The sequence below is a fragment of the Helicoverpa armigera genome, chromosome 30, assembly GCF_030705265.1.
Source record: "Helicoverpa armigera isolate CAAS_96S chromosome 30, ASM3070526v1, whole genome shotgun sequence".
In the NCBI taxonomy this organism is placed as follows: domain Eukaryota; kingdom Metazoa; phylum Arthropoda; class Insecta; order Lepidoptera; family Noctuidae; genus Helicoverpa; species Helicoverpa armigera.
Genome location: NC_087149.1, coordinates 5195386 through 5220890, shown reverse-complemented (window position 1 = coordinate 5220890; position 25505 = coordinate 5195386). Strand labels below are relative to the sequence as shown.

Below are 25505 nucleotides of genomic sequence, written 5' to 3'. Positions count from 1 at the left end.
GCTGCCACTGTGATGAAGCTGTCAGCAGGCTTGGACACCACGGCTTGTCGTGCAGCCGCAGCTCCGGACGCTTTGCACGGCATGCGAATATCAATGACATAATCCGTCGCGCTTTTGTTGCCGTAGGCGTTCCAGCCGTATGAGAATGGTCTGGGATGCGACGACGGCAAGAGACCAGGGGCCCGATTCTGCTATCGCAAGAGCAGTTTTAACCTTAGCGGGCTTTCTGCTACTAATAAAAGGCCAATCGTATTCCAATGGCATTTCATTGGTTTGCAATAAGTAATATATAGCTTAAGTAAAATTAGCAGAATCGAGCCCCAGACAAGTCATTATCCCCGTAGAACTGCCTCGTTGGTCTAGCTGTCGCAAACGCGGCTGCTGAGCACGAGGTGATAGGTACCTATGTCCTGCGCAGTTTGCTGATCTCCTTACGTGGGAACAGCTGCCGTAGCCGATAATCGGCTAGGAGGTCATCATCATCACCCCCGTGGAAGATGGGTAGGATATACTTAGAATGTACATACAAACTTAGAAAAGTTGCATCGGTACTTGCCTGAACTGGAATCGAACCCACACTCATACTTTATGATGACTTCGCTAATAATATTAAGAGTATATTTGGCTATCATTTGATGGGTGATCTCGACATAAAGAGTTCTTCAGTGTTTCGGAGGACACCAAAAACTGTAGGTACCGGCTGTCATTTGAACATCTTTGGCAGTCGTTACGGGTAAACAGAAGCAGAGAAGACTAACAACCAGTCTTACCTAGAGGTGGGTTGCCCGGGTAACTGAGTTGAGGAGGTCAGATAGACAGTCGCTCCTTGTAAAACTCTGATACTCAGCTACATCCGGTTAGACTGGAAGCCGACCCCCAACATAGTTGGGAAAGGGCTATTTAAGGGTTGATGTATGTTGATGCATCATCCTCCGAGCCTTTTCCCAATCATGTTGGGGTCGGCTTCCAGTCTAACCGGATTCAGCTGAGTACCAGTGCTTTACAAGAAGCAACTGCCTATCTGACCTCCTCAACCCAGTAACCCGGGCAACCCGATACCCCTTGGTTAGACTGGTGTCAGACTTACTGGCTTCTGACTACCCGTAACGACTGCCAAGGATGTTCAATGACAGCCGGGACCTACAGTTTAACGTGCCATCCGAAACACAGCCAATGGTGTCTAAGATATACTTAGAAAGTACATACAAACTTAGAAAAGTTGCATTGGTACTTGCCTGACCTGGGATCGAACCCGCGCCCTCGTACTTGAGGTTGGTCCTTTACCCACTAGGCCACCACGACTTCGACGTATGTTGATGCATGCATTGAAATAAAACCAAAAACGCTTAAATTCCAAATTCTTTTATTTTCCTTAATTACCTTATACTATAAACTTCACATATTATATTTTAAAGACTAACTTCTCTTCAGCTTAAAACATTTTCAGGGCACGACAAAATTGGAATAAAACTCATTTGAAAACATTGAAATAATGGATTTATGAATCGAGCTTTTGTAAAATATAAACAACCCCGTGGAAGTCGGTGTCCACGTAAATTGGAAGTCGGTGTCTTCAATGTGAAAGTCCTTGACATGGTTGAACGGAAGTCGGTGTCTAAACATAACGGATGTCGTCGTCCCCACATAATGGAAGTCGGTGTCCCCACAAAATGGAAGTCGCGGAAGTCGGTGTCTACTCGGAGTCGCTGGAGTCGGAGGCGGCTTCAGCCACGTCAGCCGTAAACTTGTACTCCTGATCAGCTCCGAGATAGGCGTCCGACATGAAGTAGAGAGTGTAGGTATGACGACCGGAACTGCCGCATACGAAGTCGAGACGCACCTATGGGGTAAAATAATAATTTTGATTGTTGGTAACACTTTAGTAGTCACTTAATAGGATATACATTCAAAGGTAAAGGTTTTTATTTCATACTAGCTTTTGCCCGCGGCTTCGCTCCCGTCAACTGACTTCTCTACTTTACCCTATTTTTTTTCATAAGAATCTTCTCCTGACAATAACAAACACAACAAAAAAAGAATTAGCCAAATTGGTCCAGGCGTTGTTGAGTTATGCACTTACCAACACATTTTGCGATTCATTTTTATATTATAGATATATTAATATTATAATATAAAGAGGAAAACTTTGTTTGTTTGTTTGTTTGGTTGTAATGGATAAACTCAAAAACTACCGGACCGATTTTAAATATTCTTTCACCATTAGAAAGCTACATTATCCACGAGTAACATAGGCTATATTTTATCCCGGCGGGCAGTAGCTTCCACGGGACGCGGGTGAAACCACGGGAAAACGGCTAGTATTTCATATAGACCTATTACAGGTTTTCACTAAACATCAAAAGTAAAAGATAAACAATATTGATAGGACTTTTTACACAAATACATATTAAATAAATAAATTACTGCTTAAAATTATTATTAAATTGATGAGATAATGAATATTACTCGTGTTTACAATAGATTTTAGCAGCGTTTTATTTTTTAACTGACCTTAATAAATTAATCATATCAAGATTGTTTACTTAGTCAAGTGTTTACTCAAATTGAATATTATAGGTATATCTGAAAGAATAGAATAGATACGTTACCTTAGCACTCCTAGCTAGAGATACCCTCTTGATGGAAAGTAGGGTATTGCTCTTAGGATCACCGATAACCACCCACCAACCTTCCTCGCGTTTCTGAAACAAGACAATATTTTTACTAATTAGAAACGAGAGGTTAGTATAATATACCAGCCGTTTTCCCGGGTGCCGTGGGAACTACTGTCAGTACCGAGACAAAATATAGCCTATGTTACTCGGAAAGAGTGTATTTTTCAAGTGAAACAATTTTTCAAATCTATTCAGTACTTTCGGAGCTTTAGGGTACAAACAAACAAAAAAATTTTTGGTCTTTATTATATTAGTACTTACAGAAGATAATCCTAATAATATAACAAAATCTAGTCGATCGTTCTGCTGAAACTTAAATATTATCGAAATCCATTTATTATGTTATGGCTAACGCCTATCACACCTACATATAAAAAACACCCATATTTAAGATCCTCTCTCTTTTTAAACAGTAGGTTAAAAAATAATCTCGCGAGGGCCGAGATAGCTAGACCAGTGGCGTAGCGTGGGGGGGGCAAGGGGGGCACATTCCCCGGGCGGCAGCTTTTAGGGGGCGGCAAAATTTACTCAATTAAAAAAAAAATCGCAACTAGTATCTGCGCCGCTACATAAAACTGTCTAACAATAACAAAACACTAAATAAGAAAGTTGAAACTTTTTAAACTTAAAATTAATTATTGTTAAAATTTGGTACTTAAAACACACGTGACACTACATTTTACGTAATTTTGGTTTTGAGTCTTAAATAAAAAATAATTAAATTTTCGCGCTCGCTTCGCTCGCGTGTTCAGAAACTGTATGCGCTTAATTTAGCATTTGTCAACAAATAAAAAGTTAAGCAAGTTTGGGCTAAATTTTACGTAATATTTGGTTTAAGTCCGATAAAAATTTCGCGCTCGCTTCGCTCGCGTATTCAGAAACTATATTATGGCCCTTGTTTTTGCTTTTGTCAACAAACAAAAAGTTAAGTACGTTTGGGCAAAATTTTACGTAATTTTTTTTTAAATCCGATAAAAATTTCGCGCTCGCTTCGCTCGCGTATTCAAAAACGATATGCCCTTATTTTTGCATATGCCAACAAACAAAAAGTTAAGTACGTTTGGGCTAAAGTTTACGTAATAACGGGTGATTTTTTAAGAGGTATAGGATTTGATTTTCAAAAAAAACACAGAAAAATTGAAAAATTTGATGAAATCTTTATTGGAATCGATAGAACGATCAATATAATTTAATGTTTGAAGATGATTTCATGCAAATACTGGCCGCGGCTCCGGTTTAGATGGCCCATTCGCAAGGCCCAATTTCGGCACTCTCTCCAACATATCAGACGGTATATTACGAATAAATGCTGCAATATTGGCTCCCAGTGCGTCAATCGTTGCTGGCTCTACAAGAAATAGTCCAAAGGCGTTGGAGCACACGATCTAGGCGGCCAACTGACGGGCCCAAAACGTGAGATAAACTGTTCACCGAAGGCTGCTCTCAATTAGGCCATGGTTTCGCGTGCCGTGTGGCATGTGGCACCGTCTTGTTGATACCACATGTCAGGCATGTCCAATTCTTCCATTTTGGGCAAAAAAAAATCGCCAATCATCACACGATAGCGCTCGCCATTCACAGTAACGTTTCGGCCATTGTCGTCTTTGATAGTAAAATTCAATAATTTGCAAGGATTGTTCGTTCGTAAGTCGATTCATGGTAAAATTATAGACCATACTGAACAAGTTTGACAATGACACAAGACACGATTCACGCATGATCTGCCAAAAACAGTGTTCCGAAAAAGATACCAGCAAAAAAATCACCCGTTATTTGGTTTAAGTCCGATAAAAATTTCGCGCTCGCTTCGCTCGCGCATTTGGAAACTACATAGCCAACTTTTCTTTATTTGCATTTGCTTATCTACACAACTGCCGACATGCGTTTAGCAGAGTGCTAATTTAGGTAAACCGATGAGGTGGTCCCCGACAAGACAAACTTTAGTTAAAGTGGTCCCTCATGACTAAAACGTTAAGAACCACTGGTTTAGATAAACTTGAATGCTATAGGCAATACCTACCTAGATACAAGGCCAAATTTTACGCTTAGGTATAGTTCCATGGAAACTAGTTTAAGTGTTAGTCCCGTAAATTAAATTAAATTGTTAAACAGTTTAAAGTAGCCCCGCTTTTATATATACTTATAAGTACCTACATTTCAATTTTATATATACTTATAGGTACCTACTTCGCTAGCCTGCGTACCCCAAATAATTTTAAAACCTTCAAGAAATCAAGTAACAAAGATATAAAAGAAAAGTCTACTTGAGAACCTCCCCCTTCTGCCAGGGCTGCGGGTTGTTCGAAAGAGTTACCGCGGCTCTGGAACATAAAGCCTTCGACGGAACACGACGGTTTTGGTCAGTAAGAGTCTGACACTCCCTCACCGCTGCTAACCCACAGCGGGAAGGGTCATTTGATGATTTTTAACGTCGATACAAAAAAAAGTCCCTTTCTTTGAAGTCGGTTAAAAATGACAAACGGCCAGTAACACTTGTTAAAAAAAAATACACGGGAAGGGGCGGCAAAATCGACAACTGCCCCGGGCGGCAGATACCCACGCTACGCCACTGAGCTAGACCCGTCTCTAAATATACTTATAGTCTAAGTATAGTGATGTATAATCACAGATATTTACATCAATTAATTCCTTCAGAAAGCTCCTAAAACCAGTAATCCAATCAAACAGACAATATTACTCACCTGCGGGAAGAAGGGTGCTATGACCGGCCCAACGATATCGTCTTCTCTCTCTAGCGACACTTCCACTACAATAGGCTTGCCGGCACGCAGGTGTCTCTCGTTTTTCACCTGAAAAAGATATATTTCAATACATAAATAACAGTGTTTTAAGTTTTTTTTTGGGACGAGAAATCTACATAATTATTAGATTTATTTTATTTATCAGATACTAAATAATATGCGTGGTACAAGTTTGTATGTACTTTCTAAGTATATCTTGGACACCAATGACTGTGTTTCGGATGGCACGTTAAACTGTAGGTCCCGGCTGTCATTGAACATCCTTGGCAGTCGTTACGGGTAGTCAGACGCCAGTAAGTCTGACACAATTCCTTAAGAGGAGTTCGAGAGGATTTAAACTGGTTAGAACAAAGATAGTCCTATATAACGCTTTAGTTCGTAGCAACCTGGAATTTGCCAGCGTGGTATGGAACCCGTTCTATGCTGTACAGTCGCAAAGAGTTGAAAGCATTCAAAGGGCTTTCACAAAGCACCTCGCTTATACATCTGGTGAAATATCTCCTCGGTGTCCCTATGAACAACGTATCCAGTGCTATAAAATGGATTCCCTACGTGACCGTCGTCTGATGCAAGATCTTTTGTTTCTCTTCAAATTAATAAATAACAAATTAGACTGCATGAAACTTGTGGAAAGTGTGGGACTAAAAGTACCATATAATATCCCTAGACATCCCATAACCAACCTGTATCATACTCCAGCAACTAGAACCAATATAGGAGTAAACTCGCCACTGGTCAGACTCAGCAGAGAGATGAACTCAGTGATTAAATCAGCTCCAGATCTTGACATTTACAATGTCTCGATTAATATCTTTAAGGCCCAATTACTGGAATCCCAAAAATTGCAACATCGACAAAATGTTACGTAAAATGTTATGTTTTTATGTTATTCTATTGCTCTACTTTAATTTATATTTTTTACATTTTTAGTTACCATAAGTTTTGATCTCATGATGTTCTCACAAAATATAGTTTTATAAGTATTTCTAAGACAGTCGTTATTGTTCTCATAAGTTTATGTGTTATTTATTACAGCAAGTTTAGTTTTACTTTAATTTTAATAAGAAGTGTTTTTTGTTTTGTATAATTTTGTTTTGTATAATTTTCTACTTTCAAATTCTATCATTATTTAGCGTATGTTGGTTAACCTGTAATTGGCGACTGTGTAAGTCCTAGTACCTAATAACAGAAATTGTACTTTAAGCTTAATCAACACAGAAGCTGTTGGTAAACCCTTTAATAAATAAATAAATAAATAGACACAAGTATAACCAAAGGGTATTGGGTTGCCCGTGTAACTGAGTTGAGGAGGTCAGATAGGCAGTCGCTCCTTGTGGCACACTGGTACTCAGCTGCATCCGGTTAGACTGGAAGCCGACCACAACATAGTTGGGAATAAGGCTCGAGAGATAATGATAGGACAGAGTACAAGTATGTACTTCAATTATAAAGTGGCTAGGATGATACTTTTTTTTTTAACGACGTCAAAAACCATCAAATGCCCCCTCCCGCTGTGGGTTACGCGCGGTGAGGGAGTGTCAGACTCTTACTGACTAAACACCGTCGTGTCCCGTCGTAGGCCGCCTATGTACCAGAGCCGCGGTATCTCTTTCGAACAACCCGCAGCGGCTAGGATGATACTTGGTTTTTAAGGAAGCGGCTAGGCCGATAGTTACCTCGTATGTCAACTCAACGTTGGGATAACGGTTACAGAAGCGAGCGACATCCGCCATTTCCGTTGGCGAAAGTTGCAACAGTTTGGCGCGAGCGTTGTCTTCTAGTTCCATCACGTCGAACACTGTTTCTACACCCTGGAAATAGCATAAAAGATGATTAAATCTTTTGCGCAACTGTAGTAAACCTTTGCGCAACACTGCGCAACACTGTGCAACACTTGCGCAACACTGCGCTAGCTACGTGGAACATTTTAAAACGTTTGCGCAATCACTACGCAAATCTTTGCCTTTGAGCATCACTGCGCAACACTGCGAAACATTTGGACAAGACAGTAATACCGTTGCGAATCATATATAAGCTTTGCGCATCACATACAAACTTTGCGCAACATCTATAAACCTTTGCGAAACACATACCGTCTTACCACAAAAACTTTTAAACGTCAGTTTATGCCTTGTCTAAAAAAATGTCAAATTATGACGTTGACATATGGTTCATTTTGCAGCCAAAATTTTATTAGACAAGTGTAAAACAGGGTTTAAAGTTTTTGTAGTAAGGCCCATAAAATCTTTGCGCAACACCTAAAAACTTTGCGCAAGACCTACAAACCTTTGCGCAACACATACAAACCTTTGCGCAACACATACAACCTTTTGCGCAACACCTACAAACCTTTGCGCAACACCTTTAAACTTTTGCGCAACACATAAAAACTTTGCGCAACACAAACAAACCATTGCGCAACACACACAACCTTTGCGCAACACTGCGCAACCACATACCTTCTCAGAGCACCTCTGTACCAGCTCGGTAGTGAAGTGTGGCAGCTGCCTGAGGTAAGAGTCCTTGGCCCACATGGCCTGCGTGACCATTTGCGCTAACTCCATAGCGGCCACTGCAGGGGATAGCCATCCACTGCTTGAGACTACGTCGACACAGGCTTGGATGAGGCGGATGGCCTGGAAAAGAGAAATGTTAGATTATTTTCAAAATGTTGACAAAAATACAGTATATATCGGGTGTGTCGTACTCAATCACATTAAATAAACTACGTTATTAGACTGGTAAATATATGTCGATAAGCACAAATAAAAAAATTAAATACGAAAAAATTAAAAAAAAAAACAAACAAAGTATAATACCCTATAATAATAAAAATGTAAACCCTTGGTAAACCCTCTCTAAATTAGCGCCCAAGATACAGGCTTTGCCTAGTTTGGGGCTATTGATAACAGAAAATGTACCTTTTTTGGAAATAAATTTCTTATTCTTATTCTTATTATTCTTATGTGCGACAGCTGTCAACTAGTCAAAACATTCGATACTCCTAACTTTATCTCTGCTTTACACATGATGTTGTAAATTATGAAAACGAAAAATGACTCCTGTGGCTAAACCACTGAATGGATGTAATTTTCTTTACAATTCGCCATAGAATATCATAAAGTATATGTGATAGGATTTAATGTGATTAGGTACTATACATCCAATATACAGGAATAAATTTTAAGCAGTGCACAAAAAAACCTGGTGGTCCAGAATCATTAACAGAACATATCTGCATCATCAGTAAAAAAAAAAATTTTTTTCATTTCTTATCCGCCCTAAAATCAGCAAAATATGGATACCAACTATTCTTACGCGCTTGGAGCATCGCTCGCGTCAGTAAACCGGTTTCGCGTTGCCGCCGCGCCTACTATGACGACTGTGACCGTACAATCGGATACAAAACATCTTTCGCTATCAATCTGGTATTTTTATCTATAGAACTTATTTAACTATAAGTTGACAAAGTTTGCGCACTGGACAAAATTCATTCCTATATAAGGAACCGCCTAACCGGATGGCGACGTACCTTAGCGAGTACAAGCGCAGTGTCAGCCTGTAGCTCCGCGGGCAGCTGCATGCGGGACAGATGCGCTTGGAGCAACACGTGAGCTTTCACGTGAGGATCGTTGTATTTCACTGTGTTACCGGCTGGCGCTGTCGGCTTGTGTGGCACTCTGGGGATGAGGAAAATAAAATATAAAAAAAACGGTTGTCTGCAAAGTCGGTTTACTGACGATAGTCGAACGTGACAACGTCATAAGAAATTGATCGTCAGATGTCGAACGCTGCCGAACGCGGAGGCCGATCGTGCCTCTTTGTCTCTCGTTGTGTGCTCTCGCTTGCACTTCAAGCCTTAAACGGAACGCCTCAGAGCGAGGTAACGCCTCAGAGCGAGGTAACGCCTCAGAGCGAGGTAACGCCGCATGAGTCATGTTTTTTCGTGCGTGCAGCCGGCTCCATCGATTTATAAGACGTTGTCACGTCAAAAATATAAAAATAGCCCCCAAGTTCGATTTGAACCACGGCGACTGCTCTCATCGAGATATTATAGTGCATGAACATTTGCGAAGACAGCACCGGAGAGAGATCATAAGCACGAACGACATTAACGTGCGACACGATGCTCGGGTGCAGCAATCGAAAACTTCCATACAACTGGCTCCTTTGTGAAAGTTCTAAAACCCACAAAGCGATTTTCGGCCCGACCCAGGAATCGAACCTAAGACCTCATGCACAGCAGTCGCGCTTGACCACTAGACCAAAGAGGCACTCAAAATCTATACTAATACAATAAAGAGGCTGTCTTGAAAGACAAATAGATAGGGTGAGGAATGAGTACATTAAAGGAAGTTTGAAAGTGGCAACGGTAACTGAAAAGCTATGTGGAAACCGGTTGTCATGGTATGGGCATGTTATGCGGAGGAATGACAGTCATGTTGTGAGGTAACTGGTGATGGGCCTGGATTAATATGTAAATACATATTTTTGATCCCAACATAGTTGGGAAAAAACCCTCGGAAGAAGAAGATGCTAAATAAGGGTACATATACGGAGCGGAGGTGCCACAACAGAAAATCGCCTAAGAAAAATGCGGGGGACGAGGAATGTTACTGTCTTCGCCCTTATACGCCTTCTCTGGACTCAATAATTTTTTGCAATACCAAAAATTGTTAACATACGTCTCAAAGAACCCGAACGCCTCGTTAGGTCACTCGTAACTGATCGTTTTGGTCATGCCCACCGTACGAATTTAACCTAGAAGGAGTATGATCTACCTGCATTATAACATTGCATATAACTTACTTAGCAGCCAAAGCCTTAATGATGTTCTCCTCTCGATGCCTGATGCAGAGCTCGGAGTACTCCGCAGCTGAGGATATGATCTCCAGCAGGCCTCGGATCTTGGTCTTGTTCGTTAGAGATAAGCTGAATAATTCTGTGAAAAATAAATACGTATTTTTATGAATAGATGATGTTGAAAAATAATGAGTGCTGAGCCCAAATTCATTGACAGCATAAACTTCCAATTTTCTTAAACAACTGTTTTCTATGAAAGTCGGACATTTAGGCTTCCTTTTCCACGTTTGATTTTTTGTAGTACAGTGTATTATGAAGCGATCATGCCTGAAGTTGGGACCATACAGTAGAAGAATTTGTATTTTTATGTAAGTCTAATAGAATTCAATTAAATAGTATTATTTTTGAAAATATTGTGATACAATTATTTAGCTTTAAGTTAATTTGCTGGGCCCTAACAGGGTAATTTATACCTAGGCTAAGGATGCATCTGAATACATTTTTGCAATAAATAAAAGAAGTCGCCTATTTGGCAAAAAGGCTAGGCAGATAATAAAATAGCTTACCTATAGTAGTATAATTAATATAGTAGTACGAAGCAATCATGCCCAAGTTGAGAGGTTGTACGTCCATATCGTCTTCAATGGCTATACACTTTGATTGCTCCAAGTCGGTTAGAGTCGTCTCTACCAACTCTGAAAGGTGGTCTGAGAGATGCCTGTGGAAAAAAATATTATTTTAGTACGTGTATGTAACATAGGACAATAGTGTAGGACGTCCTCAGGCACGGTGGAGTGATGACTTGCGCAAGACGGCTGGCAGGAGCTGGATGCGAGAAGCCGAAAATCGATCTCAGTGGCGTGCACTCGGAGAGGCCTATGTCCAGCAGTGGACTGCGATAGGCTGATGATGATGATGATGTAACATATAGACCGATTTCTATCTCGGTGCGGGAAGTAGTTTTCTCAGGACATCGTATGGTGGCCGATCAAATTCGCTCATCTTTCATAGGAATTCTTTTTCTTTTTGTAAACTTTGAGTATGTCGTATTGCTGTGAAAGCCTAGACTAGGTTTTAGGTTCTCAAAAAATATATACACTTCTAGCTATTTCCACGCGGTTTCACCCGCGTCCCCGTGGGAACTACTACCCGTACCGGGATAAAATATAGCCTATATTACTCGGGAAAAGTGTAGCTTTCTATCAATGAAAGAATTTCGCAAATTATCTTCTGTAGTTTCTGAGCTTTGCGGGTACAAAAAAAAGAGAGAAAATCTTGGAATCTTAATTTGACCCACTTCCCGGTCTTCGATTACGATGAAATTTTGCACACGCTCTGAGTTCTGATGACAATACATGACTAGCGTGTTTTTTTAGTTTTTTTTTACTATAATATATTTTTTAATAACAGTATAAATCTTACCTATGAGTAACGCCTTGCAAATTATAGTAATTAGGGTTCTGCGTCAACCGTCGATACAGGAAGGTCCAAGTGAGATAGTCTACGGCATCCTGTTTGTTCTCTATGGTTTTGGTCACGATCTCCGCGTTCATGTGGTCGTGTAGTCTATGGTCCAAGTGGCTCTGGGAATAGAGAATATCGATAAAATAATTATAGTATTATAATACACAGTCATTGGTGTCTAAGATATACTTAGAAAGTACATACAATCTTAGAAAGTTGCACTGGTACTTGCCTGACATGGAATGCATGCATGGGTTCGATTCCAGGTCAGGCAAGTACCAATGCAACTTTTCTAAGTTTGTATTTACTTTCTAAGTATACGAGTATCTTAGACACCAATGACTGTGTTTCGGATGGCACGTTAAACTGTAGGTCCCGGCTGTCATCGAACATCCTTGGCGGTCATTACGGGTAGTCAGAAGCCATAAATCTAACAACCAGTCTTCATCAAGAGTTATTGGTTTGCCCGAGTGACTGGGTTGTGTAGGTCAGATAGGCAGTCGCTCCTTGTGGCACACTGGTACTCAGCGACATCCGGTTAGACTGGAAGCCGACACCAACATAGTTGGGAAAAGGCTCGGGAGGTGATGATCTGTCTGCGAGGACATGACTTTAAACTTTTGCTTCCTACAATAATAGATCCTCTAGATTTAGATGATGATGACGATGATGATGATGTTGACGATGATAATGATGACGATGATGATGATGACGTGATGATGATGACGTGATGATGATAACGTGATGATGATGACGACGATGATGATGTTGACGATGATAATGATGACGATGATAATGATGACGATGATGATGATGACGACGATGATGATGTTGACGGTGATAATGATGATGGTGAAGATGATCATGATAACTATGATGATGATGATGATGATAACGGTGATGATAGTAATGATGATGGTGATGATGATGATGATGAACACACTCACCTCTAGCGGCAGGCAGTCGTTCAGCAGCTTGGTGAAGAAGGTCTTGTGGTGTTGCACACACATGAGGACTGCTACTGCTTGCTGGTCTTCGAGGGGGCGACAGGCTCGGCCCACCATCTGTAGGACGGTGCTGATGGGGTATTGCTCGTATGCGTGGAGTTTGCCGTTGTAACTGTAAGAGAAAATAAATTGTAGCTTTAGTTAAAGAGTTACATGATACAGTATGTTAAATTTTTTATCAATTCCACATATCTTATTGGATGTCCATCAGGTTTCAAATACATACTTATGGCTTTTCTATTGAAAAATTTGAATAAATGGCTTATCAGTTCTATCCAATGAATCCAGTATTTACAATGAAACATGTCACCCAGACAGATTGAACGTAGCATTAGTAGCATATTTAAATTGGGTAGAATTTAAATACCCATCGTCAAATACGTCATAATTATGTAAGTTACAGATCTTTAAAAATATATTCGAGTATCAATATGTCCTGCCTAATAGGCTTACAATTAGGTCGTTGTTTTGGGGGCTGTCTTTTGTAAATTTCTGCTGTTTTGCAGCCAAGTTTGAATAAATGATTTTCGATTTGGAATTTGTTCTATGTGATACACTGGTATTCAACTGCATCCGGTTAGATTGGAAGCCGACCTCAACATAGTTGGGAAAAGGCTCGGAAGATGATGAAGATGATGCCTTGAGATTTAGAAAAACTTTACAAAGCAGTCCGGAGTCTGGAAGTTGACCTCTCGATATGGTTTGAGCTACACGACGACTGTTGCATGCGTGTCGTCTGTTGGGACTGAAAATCATCAAGCGTCCCCTCCCGCTGTGGGTTAGCAGCGGTGAGGGAGTGTCAGACTCTTACTGACTAAAAACCGTCGTGTTCCATCATAGGCCTTTCATGTACCAGCGCCGCGGTAACTCGAGCGAACAACCCGCAGCCCCGGCAGGCCTTGGTCCTACTGGGCCCCGCTGGTGGCGTCTGTCGCCGGCTTCCACGCCTCGTGGACGTACAGCGGCGGCTAGGCAGATACTCACACGTGTGTGTCAGCAACTATAACAGTGTGGACGTGTGCAGCCAGCGCCCACGCCAGCTCAGCGGCCACCACGCACAGCTGTATGGCGCCGGACTCCAGGAGCTGCTGCACGAGCCGTCTGTCGCCGGCTTCCACGCCCTCGTGCAGGTATGCTACCCCAGCTGCTAGGGTTTCGCGTAACATCTGGAAGTAAGAAAAACGACTTTGAGAAACGCTAAAAAGCAAAAAAGCCGATCCAGAAGTCGGTGAGTACTGAATTTAGCTCGCTATATTTATTTCGCCACCGACTTCTTTATAATTTAATTATAGAATTGTGTAAAAACAAAGACAACTCATAAATCTGCAATGTAATTCCAAAAAGAAATGTGCACGGTTTTAAAAAACAAAACACTTTTGTACCCGAACTGTCCTATCAGGTTTGTGTCTGGAGTATCTGGTCACACCAATGTCTGGAGTGTCTGGTCAAGGTGATGAAGGGCCTGGTTAAGTTGGTGAAGAGTCTGGTCAAGTTGGTAAAATGTCTGGCGGAACTGGTAAAGCGTCTGGTGGAGTTGGTCAAGTGTCTGGTGGAGATGGTCAAGTGTCTGGTCACGTTAGTAGTGTCTGGTGGAGATGGTTAAGTGTCTGGTCACGTTAGTAGTGTCTGGTGAAGTTGGTGAAGTGTCTGGTCAAATTCAAGTGGAATTTCTGACCTTATCATGCACCCTCTTCAAGAACGGCTGCAGCATATCGGGCCTGGCCCTCAGGAACCTAGTAGGCGAGGCGTGGGCAGCAGCCAGGGCCAGTAGGTCAGCGGCCAACAGGCGTGAGTGTCGTCGTGACGGCACGAACACTGCGCAGGGCTTATTATCAAGTCAATGTATGGAGTTTCTGGTCAAGTTAGTGGAAAGTCTGGTCAAGTCGATGTCTGGAGCGTCTGGTCAAATCAATGTCTGGAGTGTCTGGTCAAGTCAATGTCTGAAGTTAGTCAAGTTAGTTGAAAGTCTGGTGGAGTTGGTTAAGTGTCTTGTGCAATTGGTGAAGTGTCTGGTGAAATTGGTGAAGTGTCTGGTGGAATTGGCGAAGTGTCTGGTCAGGTTTAAGTGGAACCACTGACCTTATCATGAACCCTCTTCAAGAACGGCTGCAGCATATCGGGCCTGGCCCTCAGGAACCTAGTAGGCGAGGCGTGGGCAGCTGCCAGGGCCAGTAGGTCAGCGGCCAACAGGCGTGAGTGTCGTCGTGACGGCACGAAGACGGCGCAGGGCTTGTTGCCCGCGTACCTAATGACTGCGTTGTAGATAGGTTTCGTCATTGCAGCGAGACGGGAGGCCGCGTGGGATATGTTGAAGCCCTGTGTAGTAAGAAAATAACGTATAAAAATAACTGTAGATGAACATAAAAAACTGTAGATAAATACACAAAAACTGTCTGTACTTTTACCCCGAGTACTTTACAATCACTTCCGCACATGAATAAAGAGTTGTCTATATGTCATTCTTTCATCTTACATATCTATAAGCAATACTAGCCATCTCCCGCGGTATCATTCGCGTTGTTCACGTGCAATTAAAAACCGAATAATTGTTTATTTATCTATACTAATATTATAAAGCTGAAGAGTTTGTTTGTTTGTTTGAACGCGCTAATCTCAAGAACTACTGGACCAATTTGAAACATTCTTTCAGTGTTAGATAGCCCATTTATCGAGGAAGGCTATAGGCTACTTTTTATCCGGGTTAGTGCCGTGGTTCCTACGGGATGCGGGTGAAACCGCTGACAGAAGCTAGTTTACTAATATATGTAATATGTTCAAATCGAATATTTGTTTGTTTGTTCAAAATAGCTCCGAAACTGAACCAATTTGAAAAACTTTTCCTCATAAATCAAACAATTAGGCTATACATACAGACAGACATGTGTTGCTGGGGAGTTTGTTGCGCCACTTCTTCTTCCCAGCAAAAACACATAGGAAGTGGTGAAAGGCGGGCGTTTTGGGGACTGTCTTTTGTAAATTTGAACTTCAAAAAGTGCTGATTTCCAGCTTACTTTGAATAAATGACTTTTTATCTTTATCTTTTTACTGTTTTGCCCGAGAACGGGAAAAAGTTCTGGGACTATAAATAATATAAATATGGCTGTGTGCGTGAGGCGTCGTGTCATATTGTTATTCCCTCCCTAAATCTATACTAATATTATAAAGCTGAGGAGTTTGTTTGTTTGTTTGTTTGAACGTGCTAATCTCAGGAACTACTGGTCCGATTTGAACAATTCTTTCGGTGTTAGATAGCCCATTTATCGAGGAAGGCTATAGGCTACTTTTTATCCGGGTTCGTGCAGAGGTTCCCACGGGATGTGGGTGAAACCGCTAGCAGAAGCTAGTGAGAATATAAGCCAGTATGCATCGGTGTGCTCAGCCGGAACTATTGTTAAGCTTGAACTTTTAATTGCGTGTGTCTGAGTGTGAACAATATAATTTACTAGTGGCGTTCTGAACTTTCAATTATCTCTCTAACATTCATATAGACCTCAACCCTAAACTCATATTGTTATAAATTAAGTATACCTGTATATGCAGCTGCAGAGGCAGCGGCCTCACGCTGGGATGGAAGTTGAACGAGCAGTTAGCGCTGCAGCCCAGCCATTGTGACACGTCGCGAGCATCCGCTAAGGGGAGTGATAGGGCTACTATGCGGATTTGACGACCTGGGAGATACATTGGTACATTTAGTGAGAGTCAGTAGTACACTCAATGGTACAATCAGTCACATGCTCAGTAGTACATTCAGTGATATAATCATTAGCTCATGCAGTGTTTTACTCAACAGCACGCTCATTGTAATACTATGATGCACTGAGCAGTACTCAGCGGTACAACACTACACTGAGTGAAACACTCAGAAGTACATTCATTGGTACATAGATTAAAGTTTTTTATAAACAAATAATATTTGTATAATATAATATGTATGTTAGTCTTTAAGGTCTATTTATGGGCTATCGTCTATCTATCTATTTTATCAATGGGCCAATGCAGTCTGGAAATAAAGATATTTGATTTGATATGATTGTTACAGTCAGTGGTACACACATTAGTACACTCATCTATACACCCGTTGGTATATTCAGTGATTCACTCAGTGACACACATTAGGGCATTCAATAGGAAACAAAGTCAAGTCAAGAATACTCTCAGTATTAGACTCAGTAGTACACTCGGTGGCACACTCGCTCGAATACTTGGCGGCACACTCAATACCACACTCAGTGGCACACTCACCGATCTGCGAGGAGATATATCTCATGCGCGAACAGACGACTTCTAACACGGGTCCCTCTTCTCCGCCCAGCAGTTGCAGAGCGTCCACTATGAAGAGAGTCACGCTTTGTACGCTTTTGCGGACTTTCCATCTGTGGGTAGAGTGAGAAATGTTTTAGGTAAAAACAAACTTACATATCTAAACTCATTATTCATCTGTTCATTTGTACGGTAGACCGCACATCAGTGGTAACTGTCATGCACCTTAACTCAATATTAATAAGTACGATTTTGCTATAAAACTGTTACCACTGACCTGAAGTTGACTGTACCCTAAAAACTCCAAAAAGGCTTCAAAACTACGGAACTAATTAAAAAAACACCCGCTAGCTAGACTATCCCATAGTAACACAGGCTATGATTTTCGCGTGTTCGGAATAAAATTCTTGTCAAAACGGTTTCTTCCGGGTTACGGAAGGCACGATAAAGTGGTGAATCCCGGATGTAATTTGATGAGGTCAGATAGGCAGTCGCTTCAAGTAAAACACTGGTACACAGCTGTATCTAGTTAGACTGGAAGCCGAACCCAACATAGTTGGGAAAAGGGAGATGATGAGATTTTTTGCATAAATGTGTGGAGTTACCCCCTTGGGAAAAGGACCGGGAGATGAAAGGATGGAGTGAAATAATGTATTTACGTTAGCACTCACCTTCTAGACAGTATATCCCATTTATCAGCCGTGGTGACGATAATCTGACCTTTGTTCAGCAGCTTGTGATCAGTGGCCGTCTCACCCGTCAGTTGGACTACCTGGAAACAAAAAAAAACGATTGATACAGTAACTAAAGAAAAATTATCATTGTGGCAAAAAAGTCACACAATAAAAATTATTTTTTTGGTATTTTTCTTAAAAATTACCTCGTCCTTGGCATTTATCTTGAGCATGGTCTTGCAATATCAGCTCAAGCATACGATTGGTGAAATTATTATGACAGAACATCCTGTGAACCTCGAAAGTATCTCTACCTCATGACCTCGACCTCAAAGTGACCTCAACCTCAAAGTGACCTTGACCTCAACATGACCTTGACCTTGAATAAAGTGACCTTGGTTTTTAAAATTCTGACCTTGACATTGAAGTCGTGGTGGCCTAGTGGGTAAAGGACCAACCTCTCAAGTATGAGGGCGTGGGTTCGATCCCAGGTCAGGCAAGTACCAATGCAACTTTTCTAAGTTTGTATGTACTTTCTAAGTATATCTTAGACACCATTGACTGTGTTTCGGATGGCACGTTAAACTGTAGGTCCCGGCTGTCATTGAACATCCTTGGCAGTCGTTACGGGTAGTCAGAAGCCAGTAAGTCTGACACCAGTCTAACCAAGGGGTATCGGGTTGCCCGGGTAACTGGGTTGAGGAGGTCAGATAGGCAGTCGCTCCTTGTAAAGCACTGGTACTCAGCTGAATCCGGTTAGACGGGAAGCCGACCCCAACATGATTGGGAAAAAGGCTCGGAGGATGATGACCTTGACATTGAACTTGACGTTGAACTTGTGGTAGCAGTCGGCGAACACGATGTCGGCGAGCGCGTCCTTGGGCAGCACGTACACCGCGCGGCCGCCGCCGCTCGACAGCATGCGCAGGAGTGCTAGCTCCGCTATGACCGACTTGCCGGAACCGGATGGGGCCCCGACGAATACGTTGTCGTCTGAGTTGTAGACGGCGTTGAACACCTGACGGGCAGAAAAATACAGTTAGAAATAAAATAAACTGGAAACCTGTGGCTTGAATTAACGTATGTACAGTAGACTGCACATCAGTGGTAACTGTCATGCACCTTAACTCAATAGTAATAAGTACGATTTTCCTATAAAACTGTTACCACTGACCTGAAGTTGACTGTACGTCACATCATCACATCTGCAAGGTTTGTGAGGAATGTTTGTGATTGTTACTACTTCACACGCAAACGGTTCAACAGATTTTGACGAAACTTGATGGCAATACGTATAGTTTATTGGATCCCTTTTGTGGTATGAAGTGAGGCGCGGGGGGGCTAAAGCGGTGATTGTCCCGCAGCGCATCGCGTCATAGCCGTCACTCGGGATTGGCTCTTTGCTAGTAAATCACTTCTGCGCAGATGTAGGTCAGACCTCAAGATTCGTGTCGATAACTATAAATAGGCTACTTTTTATACGTGGGTGGAAGCTAGTATTCACAAAAATACTAAGTAGTTAGTACTTGGATTGGACCGGGCAGATTTTGATGGCCAGACCCTTGTAGCATATAACAGTTTCACCCACTTCCCGCACTTGGACTTTTTTTTAAAGGACAATGGGCACAAATATATGGGACCTGGTATACCCCACCAATAGGAATGTCATATATATCATTGGATAGGCCTTTTTATGTAGAACAACATTTACTATAACAGCTTTGCTGAAATGTTTGTCCGTTCTGAGATATAGATCAAAAACTGTGCAAAAGTTAGAACTAAGTAATCTATTGATACCTCAAGTTTTTAAAGGAAAATCTAAGTACTAATAACTTTAAGTCTTGTTTCAAAGAAAATCAGATTACAGATTGGTCAGCATTAGTTTTCAGATTGTTTTTTATCTATATCTCAGAACGGACAAAGACGAACGAACGAACGAACTAGAACAAAGCTGTCATGGTAAATGTTGTTCCAGTTAAAAAGACCTATCCATCGATATGTGTGACTTTGCTATTGGTGCGGTTTCTCATTACGCCCAATATCCAGTTGGTACAATAAAAGCTTCAAATGCTACATAATAGTAACAATTATGGACCTTAACGGGTGCAGCAGGTAGAACATACAAGACTTACACTTAGTAGTTCTTAGATTTTCCTTTAAAAACTTGAGTTATCAATAGATTACTTAGTTCTAACTTTTGCACAGTTTTTGATCTATATCTCAGAACGGACAAACATTTCAGCAAAGCTGTCATAGTAAATATTGTTCTACATAAGAAGGCCTATCCAATGATATAAATGACATTGCTATTGGTGGGGTATACCAATCTGCCCATTGTCCTTTCTTGTGAACTGTATTTAAGCCGACGCAACGTCCCAAAATGGAGGGGGGTTTATTTATTTATTTACTTAATTTCTCAATTCCTCTGAATCTTTTGTTTTATTTTATCTATAGATGTATTTTTTACACATAGATACATTGTGTACACTTGCACAGTCAATAAATGATATTACTTTCCTTCAATATAAAGATACTTAGTAGATGGCGCTGCCGCCAAGTAAACATTGCGCTCCGTGTAATTTAATTCAAAAAAATGTTTAAAGTAGTGTTTTCCCATAAAGTGTAGTATAAAAATAGTTTAAATAGTACAAATAATACGTGGAAATGTTATTACAACCGAACTCCATCAGTAAACAGTGATATGGTGATTTAAAGATTTTGGTCTGTGAACAGTGTCCAAAAACTCATCCAAACAGTGTTTGTGTTGTTAAAGTGATCTAAACAAGGAACAAATATAACCAACACCTTAGTTGCAACAGCAAAACATAAGCTAAACTTAACTTAAAGTGTAAAAAACTAATTACAGTGAACTTTCTCTATCATATTCATTCAATAATTCAACCGGCCCGCCGTTTTAAATATCATATTTTAAATAGCGTGGCGTCCTAACAGCGAAGCGGCGCAGTGCACCGCGCATCTTGCTCTTTCACACTTGGCTATGAATGTTAGCGTCCTCTCACTCGCGCAGCGCGGATATATTCAAAATGATTTGTTTTGCTTGCAATAATAAAATTGCATTAGGAGATCTACTGAGATGTACTGGATGCAAGACAGTTTACCATTATAGTTGTCTAAATATATCATCAGCCAGATTTAGGGAGCAAAAAACCCAGCTGATAGGGTCGTACATATGTGATTCCTGCTCGAATGTAACTCGTCGTGTAAGAGTGACAGATGATACGCCGGCGCGCGGGTCCCGCTCTGGAACCGCGCCGATAGAAGAGGAACCAACTAAACGTTGTGAAGAGACCGATTTAATCGGAAATACTACGTCGTCGGCTATGAACATGATGGATAGTATCCAGAGTGTTACGGATGTACTAAAAGGGGTAATATCTGCCAGATTGAATACTATTGAAATAAAACTTATACAGGAAATTAAGAATTCAGTAGCAACTTTGGTAATGGAGAATAAAAAGTTGAGGGAAGATTTAAGTGCTGCTAATAAAAAGTGCACTTGCTTGGAAGAAGAAATTAAATGTCTGAAGAGTGAAAGGATTATCAGTACAGCTGCTCAGCCACTTGCAACGTTGCCGCGAGATGTTCCCGATCCCCGCGCCCCCGCGAGCACGGCTCCGCCGAGCGTCGCGGCTGCGCGGCCCGCCGCCGCCGCCGCCACCGCGCAGCCTGCCTCCCGCGCCGCCGCCACCGCGCAGCCCGCCGCGAGCGCGCCCCCGCTGCCGGCCGCGTGCGCGCCTGCTTCGATTATACCTACGACAGCGCTGGCTCAGCCGAGCGCTACCTACGCGGCGGTGGCCAGTAAAACAGCGGTTACGGAAAATACCAATGAAAAATGGATTGTAGTGGAAAACAACAGGCGACTTAATAATCCGGCAAAGAAAGGCGGTAACACTTCGGTTACATTGTTGAAGGCGGTTGAACGGAAAAAATATTTACATGTATGGATGTTGGACAAAAATACTACGGAAGATAATATTAAGGACTATATAAGAGAAACATTAGGAAATAATTCGGAAATTATAGTAGAAAAAATAAGAACAAAAACTGAAAGAAGTTATTCATCATTTAGAATAGGTTTATCAGAAAACAACTTTGATAGACTTTGTAACCCTGATGTCTGGCCACTAAATGTGGAATTCAGTGAATGGATTTTTTTTCGACCAACCAGAGCCACAACAAACACGCGAACAGACGCGCAGTAGGGTAAACAACATTTTTTACCAAAACGTTAGAGGACTAAGAACTAAAACATCAAGGTTTTTATCGCTACTGGAATCGTCGGAGGCTGATATGTTCGCTATTACTGAAACCGGATGTAACGAATCAATTTATGATTCGGAAGTTTCACTGCCGGGGTACCAGATACTAAGATGTGACCGAGCGGACGGACGCAAACAGGGCGGCGTACTTTTAGTGGCCACACCGCGTTTTGAACTGCGACGAATAAAAATGCCCCAAGATATTAATATTGATTCACAACAATTCGAAATAATATGTGCAAGTGTATATAAACAGAGTCGTTTCTTATTTGTATGTTGTGTTATTTATATACCACCAAAGGCAGATGAGTCTGAATATATGTTAATGTTTAGTTTGTTAGAAAAATTGTGTCTTAAGTATAAAAGTAATATAGTAATTTTAGGAGATTTTAATTTAATTTCGTGCAATATTAATGTTAGTAGTTATTTTGAATATTTCGTGGCCTTTTGTGAGATCGCTCAGTGTAACATGGTACCGAACTGCAATAATAGGCAACTGGACCTAGTGTTGAGCGGGCGCGGCGCCGTGACGGTGCGCGCGGCGGACGAGGGCCTGCTGCCCGTGGACGCGTACCATCCGCCGCTGGCGGTCGGCGTGGCCGCCTCGTGTGCGCCCGCTCCCGCCGCGAGCGAATCAACATCGCAATCACAACCACAATCTCACTCACAGAATAATAATTGGAACTTTCGTAAAGCAGATTATAGTAAGTTATACCATTTAATTAACCTAATAGACTGGACAGATTTGTACTCCATTCAAGACCCGGATTTAGCTTTAAACTTCTACTATGACAAAATATATGAAATCTTCAATGCTAGCATTCCCCAGAAAAGTAATAATAATATTAGTAAAAGAATTTATCCACAGTGGTATACATCCGATCTTATTAAACTTATTAAAGAAAAATACAGGCTGCATAAAAATTATAAAATAACCAAATGTCCGAGTGATTATGAGGCTTTCTCTCGCTGTCGGGCACGGGTTAAAGCGGAAACAGCGAGTTGTCACCTTAGGTATAAAGATCGAGTACAAAACAATCTCGCTACTGACCCTAAGTCATTCTGGAATTACATAAGGTCAAACAAAGATACTTCTAGTCAGTACAAATTGGTAAAAGAGGGACGTGTTCTGTCTGGAGATGAATCTGCTGAGGAGTATGCACGATTCTTTCACTCTGTGTACAGCGAGGCGGCGGGCACGCTGAGCGCGGAGGCGGCGTGCAGGGAGGCGGCGCCGAGCAGCGCGTACGCGCACCTCGCCGGCCTCGAGCGCGCGGCCGTCCGCCGTGCGCTCACCTGTCTGCCGCCTAAGCACTCAGTGGGCCCTGATGGGATACCGCCTTTCATTTTAAGGGACTGCCGCGTAGTATTAACGGGACCTTTGCTGCACATATTCAATATTTGCTTATCGGTAGCACACTTTCCGACTCGTTGGAAATTGACTAGGGTCGTACCTATACCTAAAGGTCGAGGTGGCACGGATGTCAGTGACTTCAGACCTATTGCGGTGCTCAGCGCACCGGCCAAAGTGTTCGAGAAGGCTGTTCACAATATCCTTTATGCACAGATCGGGGCTCATTTGTCTGATGCGCAGCATGGATTCCGTCCTGGACGCAGTACAGCGGGAAACTTACTTCACCTGATGACGCAGTTGGTTCCAGCTGTCGACGCCGGGCTTCAGGTTGACGTAGCTTACCTTGACTTCAAGAAGGCGTTCGACACTGTCGACCACGACATACTCTTGTCGAAGCTGGCGGGTATGGGCTGCACATTACATACTGTAAAGTTCTTCGCCAGTTATCTTCGAGATAGACGTCAGTATGTCGACTGTGGCGGACACTTCTCGGAGCCCTACTACACAAGATCGGGAGTCAGTCAGGGTAGTAATCTAGGACCCTTATTATTTATTATCATGGTAAATGATATAGCGTCGGTAGTCAGGTCAACATCTTTACTGTTTGCTGATGACCTTAAGCTGTCAGCAGTGATTAAAGGTACTGCGGATCGTGACATGCTGCAGCGCGACTTGGATAGTGTCACTGAATGGAGTCGCAGCAATAAGCTGCACTTCAATGTCTCTAAGTGCGCGGTACTTTCGTTCACCCGCGCACGAAACCAACACCACCACCAGTACACCATGAACGGGGAGCTGCTGCAGCGTGTCACGGAGGTGAAGGACCTAGGCATCCACTTCACCAGCGACTTACAGTTTCGCAAACACGTGGTGAATATTTGTAAGAAGGCGTACAGGAATCTGGGATTTATGCTGCGTCAGGCAAATGACTTCACGAACATCAGTGCATTAAGGGCTTTGTACGAGGCTCTTGTGAAGAGTCATCTGGAATACAATGCGGCCATCTGGAGTTCAAGTGAAATAAAGTACAAAAAAATGATTGAGCGTATACATAACAAATATATACGTTTTATGTATATGAAAATGTATAAGATATATCCGGGATATCCATTACTGTACCCCACCTTATTCTGCCTCGGTATGGTAGGTTACTACAGATTGGAAGTCAGACGTGAAGTGGCTTTGGCGACTTACCTGTTAAGAGTTCTGAGAGGTGACATAAAAAATTCGGGTCTTCTAACAGAGATAGGTTTTTGTGTACCGGACGAGTACGTGGGGCGGCGGCGCGGGCGGCGGCGCAGGCCGCGGCTGCTGGTGGTGCCGCGCGCGCGCACCAACCTGCTGCAGCGCGCACCGCTCACCCGCGCGCTGCGCACTCTCAACACGGTGGCTGACCACATCGACATATTTAACTGTACACTGAGCGAGTTCACAAGGGCCACTTACTGTGTAGTATGTAAGGATTAGTAGTTATTTTTACTGTGTAGTTAAGATATAGTTAAGGAGATATTAATTGTAAGTAGGTACTAAGTCGCATTAGATTTAAGTCTGTAAAGGCATAGTAACTTGGAGATGAATAAATAAATAAATAAATAAAAAAAAAAAAACCAGCCAAGTGCGAGTCGGACTCGCGAAATATTTATGTAATTCTAATTTTCAGTTATTTGTTATTATAGCGGCAACATAAATACATCATCTGTGAAAATTTCAGCTCTCTGACTATCACGGTTCATGAGATACAGCCTGGTGACAGACGGACGGACGGACGGACAGAGGAGCGAAAACAATAGGGTCCCGTTTTACCCTTTGGGTACGAAACCATAAAAAAACTAATTTCTTCCACAACATACCTGAGTCTGCACCGGATTAAACTGCGGGAAAGTCTCGTTATACAACTCCTCGTACTTCGGATTCCTCAGAGCAGATATAGGCAGAGGCTGCAAGTCCAACAGTTCAGTGGGAGGCAGATTCTTCTCCGGCAAGATGAGGTGACGGAAGGAAACGGGCAGTTGAGTCTCGGCTGCTATCCATCTGGGGGAAGAATTTAGTATTAATATTATACTAAGGTGGACGTCCTACGCTGCGCTTGCTAGTCCGTGGTCTCCACTCCACAACGAGGTGGACAGACGATCTTATGTCGGTCGCCGTCGACGCTGGATGCAGGTCGCCTCCAACAGGTATCTGTGGAGATCTAAGGGGGAGGCCTATGTTCAGCAGTGGACGTCC

At 42.2% G+C, this 25505-nt stretch overlaps 1 protein-coding gene across 1 annotated transcript in view; it reads right to left on the bottom strand.

Annotated features, from left to right (window-relative positions):
• Nucleotides 1-1346: 1346 nt before the first annotated feature.
• The window catches only part of Brr2 (Brr2 U5 snRNP complex subunit), a 48285-nt gene continuing 24126 nt past the window's right edge, over nucleotides 1347-25505 (bottom strand). Inside the window, exons 26-42 of the mRNA XM_064043022.1 lie at nucleotides 25130-25310; nucleotides 18457-18663; nucleotides 17643-17743; nucleotides 16954-17084; nucleotides 16240-16379; nucleotides 14791-15027; nucleotides 13696-13877; nucleotides 12652-12823; nucleotides 11663-11823; nucleotides 10807-10958; nucleotides 10247-10379; nucleotides 8970-9117; nucleotides 7897-8073; nucleotides 7114-7248; nucleotides 5378-5485; nucleotides 2610-2702; nucleotides 1347-1840 (exon numbers count right to left, since the gene is read on the bottom strand). Of these exons, the coding sequence (XP_063899092.1) occupies nucleotides 1694-1840; nucleotides 2610-2702; nucleotides 5378-5485; nucleotides 7114-7248; nucleotides 7897-8073; nucleotides 8970-9117; nucleotides 10247-10379; nucleotides 10807-10958; nucleotides 11663-11823; nucleotides 12652-12823; nucleotides 13696-13877; nucleotides 14791-15027; nucleotides 16240-16379; nucleotides 16954-17084; nucleotides 17643-17743; nucleotides 18457-18663; nucleotides 25130-25310 (2605 nt within the window). The 3' untranslated portion in view covers nucleotides 1347-1693. The remainder of the gene's footprint in view (nucleotides 1841-2609; nucleotides 2703-5377; nucleotides 5486-7113; nucleotides 7249-7896; nucleotides 8074-8969; nucleotides 9118-10246; nucleotides 10380-10806; nucleotides 10959-11662; nucleotides 11824-12651; nucleotides 12824-13695; nucleotides 13878-14790; nucleotides 15028-16239; nucleotides 16380-16953; nucleotides 17085-17642; nucleotides 17744-18456; nucleotides 18664-25129; nucleotides 25311-25505) is intronic.